This window comes from Salmo trutta, chromosome 4 (assembly GCF_901001165.1).
Source record: "Salmo trutta chromosome 4, fSalTru1.1, whole genome shotgun sequence".
NCBI lineage: Eukaryota > Metazoa > Chordata > Actinopteri > Salmoniformes > Salmonidae > Salmo > Salmo trutta.
The window spans coordinates 61,448,990-61,461,463 of record NC_042960.1 but is presented as its reverse complement, the minus strand read 5'-3'; the positions used below and the strand labels follow the sequence as shown (position 1 = coordinate 61,461,463).

Here is a 12,474-nt window from a genome sequence, read left to right as displayed (position 1 = left end):
TGAGGGGTGGCCAGTCCTCTTCTGGCTGTGCCGGGTGGAGATTATAACAGAACATGGCCAAGATGTTCAAATGTTCATAAATGACCAGCATGGTCAAATAATAATAATCACAGTAGTTGTCGAGGGTGCAACAAGTCAGCAACACAAGAGTAAATGTCAGTTGGCTTTTCATAGCCGATCATTGAGAGTATCTCTACCGCGTCGGTCAATGACAGTCACTCAGTTAGCCCATGCCAGTAAAAAAAAATGGATTGGTAAATGAGTCTAGCCAGCTATCTAAACTTGTAGTAATGATGGTAAAATTACCAACCGGGGACCTCCATTGATTTTGTTACTCACTGTCACTCAGATATCATATTCAAAACTGCAAACATTGGCAAAATGAGTAGAATTGCAGGAAATTAGCTGTAAAATTGCTAAATCTTCTCTCCTTCCAATGGCAAAATGTGTAGAATTGCAGTGAACATGCTTTAAAACTTGTAATTGTTCTCTCCACTGTCAAGATGGGGCCGCAAAAATATTTTGCTCGCAATGTGGGGGGCCCCCACAACAGAATTTCACTTAGGGCCCCCAAATGGCTAGGGCCGGCTCTGACTGCATGTGTCGGAATGGATAAGCAGACCTGCAAACCACTCATGATTTTAAGATTTTTTTGTGCCCCCCATCAAAGTTGCCCATCCTTGGTCTAAACCATAGGCATTACAAATGAACTGTTAATCTAGATGTACAGTTCATTATGTTGAGATGGCTTTCGATCTATAGGTCAGATTGAATGGCTATTAATTATACTGCAGTTCGAGGTAGACAAACAATGTAGTAGAATATTCTATGTGTGTCCGCTGAGCAGGAGTCAGAGATAGTTATCCTCGTAAATAATTTGTATTGAATAAGTAGTGATACTAATGACAGCTGAGAATATTAAAGGTCCTGCACAGTCAACATCGTGTTTTTATGAAATTTGATGATATTCAGTGAAACCAGATCAAAGTAGGATGGCCAAAGTATGAAAAATAACTCATAAAAGTACTGGTCCCCTCCCCTGTGTCAAAAACTTGGATTCAGACGGCGGGATTATAAGGGCTTTTGTGACATTACAAAACCCCTCTAATTTTAATAATACACCAATGGTAACGTCTTATTCTCTTAAAACAAATTTAGTACCGCCTTGTAAGCAACATCACAAAAGGCGTGTTCGCAGAGGGGCGTGGGTAACATAGCTAGCTAGGTAGCTAGTCTACTGGTGCCAAAATGTGACTGCAGCGTATCAACAGATATAATGATATGTTTCCCCTATTCATCTAAGGCAGGGGTCTCCAACAGGTCTATTGCAAGCTAGAAGTAGCTTGCAGCCCACCTATGAGTAGCTCGTGAAACAATTCTGAAAGTACATGCAATTTTCATGTGTTCAACCGAAAAACTGTCATAATAAAATCTAATCAATGCAACTTTGACATTATCCCACCCCCGGCCACTATTGGCTTAAAAAGCCAAAACTAACTGCCAATTCATTTCTAGCAATATTGCCTGTCTGTCTGTGTGGTGCGTGTATTTGTCCATCACTCAGTGTGTAGCCAGTTGATGTGGGTTGACAGAAATACTTTTACCAAAACCTTCTCCATTAAATGTTAACTGCAAAGTAGGCTTACCTGGCAGAAGTATATCTATTATTTGTTATTTGCAAACTTTGCCATGAAATGAGCAGCAGCAGTACAGAACTGTCCCTAGACCAGTACATTAGATGGCACATTCTTCACTCATTTGATTCGCAATTAAAGGGGATTTATACAAAAATATCAAACATGTTCATTTTCTTCCAGACCTAAACAAATTCAAATGTGATTTAAGCATTGACATGGACTCAGAACATTGTTGTTTCTCTATGAACAATTGTAATTTTGAGAGTGAAAAACAAAACAAAAATCTAAAACCAGGGAAAATAAAACAGAGAACCATAATTTTGGAAAATATAAAACAGAACATGTGGGGGGAAAAAAATTGCAGATTTTATAGAGCCTCCTTAGAGTTGTTAATGAACCATTATTTTACCAGGCATACTGACAGAAAACAGAGTGCACTACTTTCTCTTGTACACCAAGGACCTGGGGAAGAGTTGCAGGGGAGGGGAGAGGGGAAGAATGTGCCTATTTGAAAACTGGAAAAAAATGAGTAGCTCACAACATGTTTCATTGTTTTAAGTATCTCTAATGCTAGAAGAGGTTGGAGACCCCTGATCTAAAGCACAGAGGTTTCCCCTTTCATCTGTAACTGGTATTAGCTAGTTACTGGCTAGTTGGTCTTCAGCCAGCATGGAACAAAAGGGGGAGGGTTGTTAAAAACTCTGACACAGTTGTCATGACGAGATATGCCAAATGGAAAATGTATACATGTATATTCTTGACATCGTTGATTGTCATGGTTTATGAATAATTTCTGGCAGTCTGGCTCTGTCTTTGGATCGGACGTTGTTTGAGGTGCTTTGTGTTTCAGCAAATTTGCTTGAGATGATCTTACTGCAACGCTGCTTCCATGTTGCTTGACATAGGGGGAGAGAAAATGGGTTAGTGTTTAAAATGCAAGCCATGTTTCTGTTATGAACATCTGCAGAATTCATGGGGGAGCTAAGGAAAAATACACCAAATACCAGAATGCTCAGCACACTCTCTCCTACGAGACTCAGTTACCATGGTTTCTCTCCCATCAAAAATGTATGAAGATATAAAAATGACATTTGTCAGGTAATTTAGGATGTGTCTTGGGGATTTAAAATGGATAGCATATGGGAGTGATTTGTCTTTCGACAGGTAGGCACGGTAATTCTGACCGTTTATTACAGCTGTTTCTTCCCTATTGACACTGAGTTGTACCATCAGAAATGCTATGACACAAAATGTGAACTAAACTGACAAAAGCAGAGGAAAGAAAGGGAAGATGGATTATAAAATGTATGCATGATATTCATTTCACACTCACTGTGCCTCACAGAAGATAGTCCACTCCTGATGCAGTGTGCAGTTCACCAGAAACACAATTCCTTTGACTTACTCTGGATATCTGCATCATCTGTTAGGAATGTATAGGACATTCCTAACCATTTACATTTATCAGGAGATGACTTGAAATTACTGCCGTGGTCAGACTGAGTGGGGATTTCCTTATGATTCCAAACATGTTCTAATGTTCCTCTCTGATCTTCTCTAAAGCTCTACTGTTCTACTGGGTCTTGGCCTTTCTGATGAAAACCATCAAGTTCGCCAAGTACACGGAGCACGGCATCGGCCTGAGACAACTCCGCTACGGCATCACAGGACTCCTGGCCCTGCTCTACGGACTACTACTGACTGTGGAGATCAATGTCATACTGGGCAGGGTGAGCATCAGTGTGGGAGGGGGATGGTATTTGTGTGTGCCTTTTTGTGTCATCCTAGAGTGAGGTGTGTGTGTGTGTGTGTGTGTGTGTGTGTGTGTGTGTGTGTGTGTGTGTGTGTGTGTGTGTGTGTGTGTGTGTGTGTGTGTGTGTGTGTGTGTGTGTGTGTGTGTGAATTGATTTGACTCAGTGTGATAGGCGGCCATCTCTTTCCTGTGCTTTAATTAGCTCTCCCTTCTTTCAATCTACTGTAGAATTTTAGATGAACCTGCACATTGGATGATCAGTATTGCTGCCTACAGGTCTGCTCATTAGGCTGATAGATCAGGCAGAATATGCTGGGTTGTTGTGACAAACACTTACATGTACCTCTAATAGAGGTTTATGATGAGCTTTTTTGTCTGGATGAGGCATCATTTTAATCCATGGTAGTTCTGTCTGGAGAAGATGTATCCCTTCTCGGGAAAAAAACTTGTTTTGGGGCGGAGCTTGTTAGAATAATACTCAGCATGCTTTTCAAACTGTCAATTTTTACATTACATTTATATATACTTAATTTAGCAGATGCTCGTATCAAACCATAGTGCATCTGACTTCTGATACCAATGCAGGGTGAAAAGGAGCCAGAAAACTGTGAACTGCTATACATTTTTTTATTAAAAAGTATTTTGTATTACAGCTCTCGAAAGTATCTTGTTACAGAATACATTGGAGTGTACAGTACTTCAACCCAGAGTAATAACAATGAGAAAATACTCAGCAGTAATTAATATACAGTGAGGGAAAAAAAGTATTTGATCCCCTGCTGATTTGTACGTTTGCCCACTGACAAAGAAATGATCAGTCTATAATTTTAATGGTAGATTTATTTGAACAGTGAGAGACAGAATAACAACAAAAAAATCCAGAAAAACACATGTCAAAAATGTTATAAAATGATTTGCATTTTAATGAAGGAAATAAGTATTTGACCCCCTCTCAATTAGAAAGATTTCTGTCTCCCAGGTGTATTTTATGACAATTTCTTTAATTTCTTTTTGAGTTTATTTGAAATACATGTAGCATGAATACTGCCCATCTCTGCCCTTATCTATAGTTTTTCAACCGAATGAGTACAAAAATTGTTGCAGGCTAGTAATTAATTAAAAATAAATCTTACGTTTTTGGTTTTACATGCTGGGCCAATTCTCTGTTTGCGTTTATAAATAGCAGTGTGTGTGGAAGTTATGTGTCTATGCCGTAATTCTTCGGTAACCTAGTTTCCCCCAAGCTGAGACTCTCACTGCTGAATTGAGCTGAACTGACTGTGTTACTTAGGAACGAAAGTGTTGCAGAGAGTAAAACACTAATGCAATATTCACTGCATGAGAAACTAGGCAATGCTCCCGTTTCAGCACTCAGGGTACCAGAGGTGTACCTCACTGTTAGGCCTAGTGCAGGCCTTACTTCTTTCTCTCCTCTCCTTTCATCTATTCTCATTGTTTTCTCTTCTCGTTTCTTCTCTTCCTTTTCTCTTCTCTTGTCTTCTCTTGTCTTATTTTCTCTTCTCTTCAACATACAGTACCAGTCAAAAGTTTGGACACAGCTACTCATTCAAGGGTTTTTCTTTATTTTTACTCTTTTCTACATTGTAGAATAATAGTGAACACATCAAAACTATGAAATAACACATATGGAATCATGTAAATTTGTAGCCAATAAAAGTGTTAAAACAAATCAAAATGTATTTTATATTTGATCATTTTCAAAGTAGCCACCCTTTGCCTTGATGACAGCTTTGCACACAATTGGCATTCTCTCAACCAGCTTCACCTGGAATGCATTTCCAACAGTCTTGAAGGAATTTACACATATGCTGAGCAGTTGTTGGCTGATTTTCCTTCACTCTGTGGACCAACTCATCCCAATCCATCTCAATTGGGTTGAGGTTGGGTGATTATGGAGGCCAGTGATAATCCCACTAAGTGCAAACCACATGGGATGGCGTATCACTGCAGAATGCTGTGGTAGCCATGCTGGTTACTGTGCCTTGAACTCTAAAATCACAGACAGTGTCACCAGCAAAGCACCCCCACACCATCGCACCTCCTCTTCCATGCTTCGCAGTGGGAACCACACATGAGGAGATCATCTGTTCACCTACTCTGCCTCTCACGGCAGTTGGAATCAAATTTGGACTCTTCAGACCAAAGGACAGATTTCCACCTGTCTAATGTCCATTGTTTGTGTTTCTTGGCCCAAGTATCTTATTATTATTGGTGTCCTTTAGTAGTGGTTTCATTTCGACCATGAAGCCCTGATTCACGTCTCCTCTGAACAGTTGATGTTGAGATTTGTCTGTTACTTGAACTCTTTGAAGCATTTCTTTTGGCTGCAATCTGAGGCTGGTAACTCTAATGAATTTATCCTCTGCAGCAGAGGTAACTCTGTCTTCCTTTCCTGTGGCGGTCCTCATGAGAGCCAGTTTCATCATAGTGGTTGATGGTTTTTGCGACTGCACTTGAAGAAACTTTCCAGATTGACTGACATTCATGTCTTAAAGTAATGATGGACTGTCGTTTCTCTTTACAATGTAGAAAATAGTAAAAAAGAAAGAAAAACCCTTGAATGATTAGGTGTGTCCAAACTTTTGACTGGTACTGTAGCTCTAAAACTGAAAAGCTTAAGTAAACACAATTCAGGGGTTTTATTTCAGTGTCTAATACAGGGAGGCTTTGCCAAGGTGTTGATACTTTTGCCAACCCGTTATCAGGAAACCCATAATTTATTACACAACAGAGCCAACTTCACGGTCAAATATTCTTCATCACCCGTAATGATCAGACACTATCTGTGATATCCAGTGGAGAACAGGCCAACAATATAATTAACCTCACTAAGGTAGGGGGCAGCATTCGGAATTTTGGATGAAAAGCATGCCCAAAGTAAACTGTCTGCTACTCAGGTCCAGAAGCTAGGATATGCATATAATTGTTAGATGTGGATAGAAAACACTCTAAAGTTTCCAAAACTCTTAAAATAATGTCTGTGAGTATAACAGAACTGATATGGCAGGCAAAAACCTGAGGAAAATCCATCCAGGAAGTGCTATTATTTTTTTGAAATGCCTGTTTTTCCATTGAAAGCCTATCCACCATACAAAGACTTATGACCTAGTTCACGATCCCTATGGCTTCCACTACATGTAACCAGTCTTTAGGCATTGTTTCAGGCTTTTACTCTGAAAAATGAGGGAGAGACACCACTTTCAATGAGAGGACAGTGGAAATTTCCAGACATGAGTCCTGCGCATGAACAGGAGCGTGCCTTTCTTGTTTTTCCTTTTCTATTGACGAAGCTATTGTCCGGTTGAAATATGGTCGATTATTTATGACAAAAACAACCTGAGGATTGATTATAAACATCGTTTGACATGTTTCTACGAACTTTTATTGTATTGTTTTGATTTTTCGTCTGTCTGTTGTGAGAGCGCTTTTTTCCAAAGGATTACTGAACAAAACGTACCAACAAAACTGAGGTTTTTGGACATAAAGAGGGACATTATTGAACAAAACGAACATTTATTGTGTAACATGGAGTCTTGTGAGTGCAACCATATGAAGATCATCAAAGGTAAGTGATACATTTTATCGCTATTTCTGACTTTTGTTACTCCTCTTCTTGGCTGCTAACTGTTTGTAATGATTTGTCTGCTGAGCGCTGTTCTCAGATAATCGCATGGTTTGCTTTCGCCGTAAAACGTTTTTTAAGTCTGACACAGTGGTTGGATTAACAAGAAGTTTATCTTTAAGCTGGTGTATAACATTTGTATCTTTTATGTATGTTTATTATGAGAATTTCTGTTTTGTTAAGTTTCACGCTCTGCAATTTCACCTGATGTTGTTTGAGACAGTGGATTACAGAACAAAACGCGCTAACAAAACTGAGGTTTTTGGATATAAAGAGGGACTTGATCGAACAAAACAAACATTTATTGGGTAACTGGGAGTTTTGTGAGTGTAACCATATGAAGATCATCAAAGGTAAGTGATTCATTTTATCGCTATTTCTGACTTGTGTTACTCGTCTACTTGGCTGGTTACTGTTTGTAATGATTTGTCTGCTGGGCGCTGTTCTCAGATAATCGCATGGTTTGCTTTCGCCGTGAAGTCTTTTTGAAATCTGACACCGTGGTTGGATTAACAAGAAGTTAATCTTTAAACCGATGTATAACACTTGTATGTTTCATAAATGTTTATAATGAGTATTTCTGTCTCCCTCTGTTTCTCTCCCTATGTCCCTTCACACAGCGCTACCTGTGTTTCACTGAGGCTACAGAGGTGAAGCCTCCAGAGGACCTGCAGGACCTGGGGGTGAGGTTCCTGCAGCCCTTCGTCAACCTGCTGTCCAAGGCCACCTATTGGTGGATGAACACATTCATCACGGCAGCCCACCGCCGCCCCATCGACCTCAAGGTCATCGGCAAGCTGCCCATCGCCATGCGAGCCCTCACCAACTACCTGAAGCTCCGCAAGGCTTTCGAGAGCCAGAGGGTAAAGGTAGTAATACTACTTTACTTCTCTCACACAGAGAGAGAGAGAGAGAGAGAGAGAGGTAAGAGATGGATAGAGAGGTAAGAGATGGATAGAGAGGTAAGAGATGGATAGATAGAGAGAGAGGTAAGAGATGGATAGAGATGGATAGAGAGAGGTAAGAGATGGATAGATAGAGAGAGAGGTAAGAGATGGATAGATGGATAGAGAGAGGTAAGAGATGGATAGAGATGGATAGAGAGAGAGGTAAGAGATGGATAGAGAGAGAGAGGTAAGAGATGGATAGAGAGAGAGAGGTAAGAGATGGATAGATGGATGGATAGAGAGAGAGAGGTAAGAGATGGATAGAGAGAGAGAGGTAAGAGATGGATAGAGAGAGAGAGGTAAGAGATGGATAGATAGAGAGAGGTAAGAGATGGATAGATGGATGGATAGAGAGAGAGAGGTAAGAGATGGATAGATGGATAGATAGAGAGAGAGAGGTAAGAGATGGATAGATAGAGAGAGAGGTAAGAGATGGATAGATAGAGAGAGAGAGGTAAGAGATGGATAGATAGAGAGAGAGAGGTAAGAGATGGATAGATAGAGAGAGAGGTAAGAGATGGATAGATAGAGAGAGAGGTAAGAGATGGATAGATAGAGAGAGAGGTAAGAGATGGATAGAGAGAGAGGTAAGAGATGGATAGATAGAGGTAAGAGATGGATAGATAGAGAGAGAGGTAAGAGATGGATAGATAGAGAGAGAGGTAAGAGATGGATAGATAGAGAGAGAGGTAAGAGATGGATAGATGGAGGTAAGAGATGGATAGAGAGAGAGGTAAGAGATGGATAGAGAGAGAGAAGGGGGTAGGGTAAGAGAGAGAGAGAGAAAGCTAGAGAAACATGGAGAGAGAAAGAAAGAGAGCGAGATTAACATAATCATAGACCACATGTTCAACCCTTCAACTCACAGCTGGCCAAAAACAACAAATTGAAAGCCACGCCCCCAAAAAGCCACACCTCCAATATAGTTTTCCAGTGTGCCTTGCATTGTCCAGTGAATTGTAGCGTTACCACCCATGACTGTATTTGGTAGTGATAGAGAGCGCGTTGTTGAATTCATTCATGTTCTGTCCTGTGGTCTTCAGCTTGTTCCTATTGGAGGTGAATCTTATCGTTACAATTGAACTCTTTAGGACAATTCTTCAAATATATCAGAAGGCCTTCATTTGATGGCAAAGTTTTACTCTAACACAGTGGTGTTATAAATCTCTTGATTTTCAGGCCTGCAAGGTATATTATACTAGTGATGTGTAATTCCTATCACAATCCAGAGTTAGGACATCCAAGAGTTGGAATTTTATTAATCCGCAACCTGCATTCAGAATGACTGCCTTGGTTAGGAACATAGCGAGGAGACTACCTAAACCATTTAAACTAACAGGTGCAATAAATCAAACTAACTGATTGAATTAGTTTAGTGAAATGCATGTTATTTATCTGTGTGTTGCATAAGATGAATCAATCAATGTACATGCAAAAACACAGTTATTAAAAACAATCCTAAAAATGTCTACCTGCAGTAGAGCATGCTGGGAAATCTGATAATGATGGGCGTGGTTTTGATGGGAACGTTTAATCTCCACAAGTAAAACTGACACAATCACACTCTCACACTCAGCACTAGTTATTAACACCAACACTGGGGTTATTTTACACCACTGAGTGTTAATTTCACACTTAGAGAGTTCATTTTTCTCCTGAATCAACACTAGAAATGTTCCACTGAAAAATCAACACTAGGTAACACTGGCCAATTTGCTGTGAGGAAATGAATCTGCAGTTTTGCTGTTTGGCAGAGAAGCTTTATAACCAGGGGATCTGCTTAGAGAGAGAGAGAGAGAGGGAGAGGGGGAGATAAATAGATATGGAGACAGAAAGAGCGTGAGAGAGAGAACCCTCACCAATTATTGTAAATGTTGATTTATAACATCATGCAAATGTCCAGCATGAATAAGGTCCCTAAAAATATAAATATGACATAAGAGGACATTCATCTGCAGAGTTTTGCTGTTTGGGAGAGAAGCGTTATAAGGATCAGCTTGAATGTTCCACACGGCGATGAATAAATACATTATCAAGCCTTTATATAAGAGCAGATTGCACAGTATGTTTGGGTTGATTTGGATGATCCTCTTGAAGCATGACATCCTGTTTCCATTGCTTTGCGTCATTGCAGCTTGTCAAGTTGGATTGTGTGAAAATGGGAATAGGAATAATTAATTAAAAAGCATCCATTTGAGTTGTTCTCCAATGGCCTGTCCTGGTTTGACATCTCAGTTTAATTGCAGCAATTAAACTGAGATGGATCTTCCAGGTAATCATTGTTCTCTATTGTTATAAAACTGAACTGTCATATCCCCACTCACACGCACACACTTCCTACTTGTTACCCTTGAAAAGTCAAGTGCTTTCACCCTGCGTGGGGTCCGAGAGTTCCATCGTTCACAGTAGAATGAGAATGACCTTTGCCCCTTTTAGTTTAGTATTTCTGTTCTCCTCTCCTTCATCCCTCTGCTTCATCCTTCCATCTCTCTTATCCTTCTCTCCTGCCAGAAGGAAAACCCTGACCCTTCTGTGACTCTTAACCTCTGTGCCCTGCTGCGTGCTGCTGTGTCTCGCAGCTTCTGACCGTCTCATTGTCTGCATCTAACAGGCTATTCACAGAGACTGGCTTGGGCCTAGAGCAGTGACCCGAGCATGGGGTGGGTTGAAACAGGTGCAGGGTTAAACAAGCACATGGGTATTTACACTGCAGCACTAGAATATGCAGTCAGAATGATTTTCAGTAGAGTATTTTGTCATTACTGTGGAACTAGAAAGCCATATATATGCATACATATTAAATCCATGTTGAGGTCCAGTGTGTAGAGTGACAAATCCTATATGAGCCTGAATGCAAGGGGTATGTAATGGCTTGGTACGTGACGTGTATGTAACAGATGTCACGCTGCTTGCTTAGCAAATAATTCATGAAGCTCGAACCCAAGACTTCTGGCTTGCTAGCACGCGTCACCGCCCTCCCGACGCGTCTTACCAGTCGGCGCTAAGAGAAAAGCTAGCTATGCGCTGGCGCAAGTAGGGACACTTCAGGCTGAGGAGCGAGTTTCACACATCCCCATGGGCTACATGTACATGTGTATGTATCTAAGAAACTGTAAAGTTTCGGAAGTGAATGTGATTTAACAGAAGCAGAAGAACCGAATTTGGTTTATTTATGTATCTGCACCTGTGCTCTCTGCATCAAAGAGCCTGACCTGAGAGTGTCTCCAAGCTGCCTCCAAGCCAGGCTAATCACCCCCTAGAGAAGAGTGGGAAAAGTAGGAGGACACACACACACACACACACACACACACACACACACACACACACACACACACACACACACACACACAGAGTCTTCTTTAAGATTGCTTACCTCTGCAGCCAAAGTAGCCAGATGTTGTCCCTGATCTTCACTAACTCTAAATGTGTAATCACACAACGCATTGTCAGCAGGGTTGACTACAATCAATATTTCAACATTCAAAATGTTTGGCCTTCATGCAGCGTACATGGAGTGTTTCAACCTTTTGAGATCGGACAAACTATTTGATTGCACACAAACACTTGAAGGCCTGAATGCCTGAATGCTGGTGTATTGTCAGATATGAGCAAACTTATTCTGTTAAGTCCCATTGTGTGATGTGCTGATGTCACAGTAGCCTGAGTCATCAAGACTGAAGTCAGGAGATGGCAAACTGGGAAGACATCATTACTAAGGAACCACTGATAGAAAAAGCATGAGAACTACGCACTTCTCATTCTCCCCTCATTAAACACTGAATACCATTAAACACTGAATACCATTCAACACTGAATTCCATTCAACACTGAATTCCATTAAATTCTGAATTATATTAAACAGTGAATTCCATTCAACACTGAATGCCATTAAACACTGAATTCCAGGTTCCATGGAGGTTCCTTTTCTGTAGGTGTGATTCTCACTGGCTCCTGATCACATTGGGTATGCAGGTTTTTGTTCCAGCTAATTATCTTTTCATGTTCCTTTAACAGCCTTTTGATGAATGGCCTTGTTTTGCTCGTGTATAAAAAACACAGGGAATAATTGGAACTTGGGTAGGACTGTACATGGACATTTGACTTTTCACTGTTTTTCCTGATACAACCATGATGTCCTTCCTCTTGCAGAGGCCTCTGGGCTCCATGCCGCAGGGCCCTAAGTGGATCTGGAGGGCCCTACGCCAGGCGTTTGGACGGCCCCTCATCATCAGCATCACGTTCCGCTTCCTGGCCGACCTGCTGGGCTTCGCTGGGCCCCTCTGTATCTCTGGCATCGTCCATCACATCAGCAAGGACAACAGCACCATACAGCCCCCGGTGAGAAGACATTATACGTACACCAGTAGACGGCTGCTGAGGGGAGGATGGCTCGTAGTAATGGCTGGAATGGAGTCATTAGATTGGTATCAACCACATGTTTGATACCATTCCGTTGACTCCATTCCAGGCTTTATTATGAGCCATCCTCGAACG

At 41.0% G+C, this 12,474-nt stretch overlaps 1 protein-coding gene across 2 annotated transcripts in view; it reads left to right on the top strand.

The window, feature by feature from the left end:
• LOC115192777 (ATP-binding cassette sub-family C member 8) overlaps nucleotides 1–12,474 on the top strand; it is a 134,914-nt gene that overhangs the window by 24,947 nt on the left and 97,493 nt on the right. The window contains exons 4-6 of one of the 2 annotated variants that reach the window (XM_029751629.1): nucleotides 3,201–3,367; nucleotides 7,654–7,896; nucleotides 12,130–12,318. In XM_029751629.1, coding sequence (XP_029607489.1) covers nucleotides 3,201–3,367; nucleotides 7,654–7,896; nucleotides 12,130–12,318 — 599 coding nt within the window. Of the gene's footprint in view, nucleotides 1–3,200; nucleotides 3,368–7,653; nucleotides 7,903–12,129; nucleotides 12,319–12,474 lie in introns of both variants that reach the window. The other variant, XM_029751628.1, reaches the window with a different exon arrangement.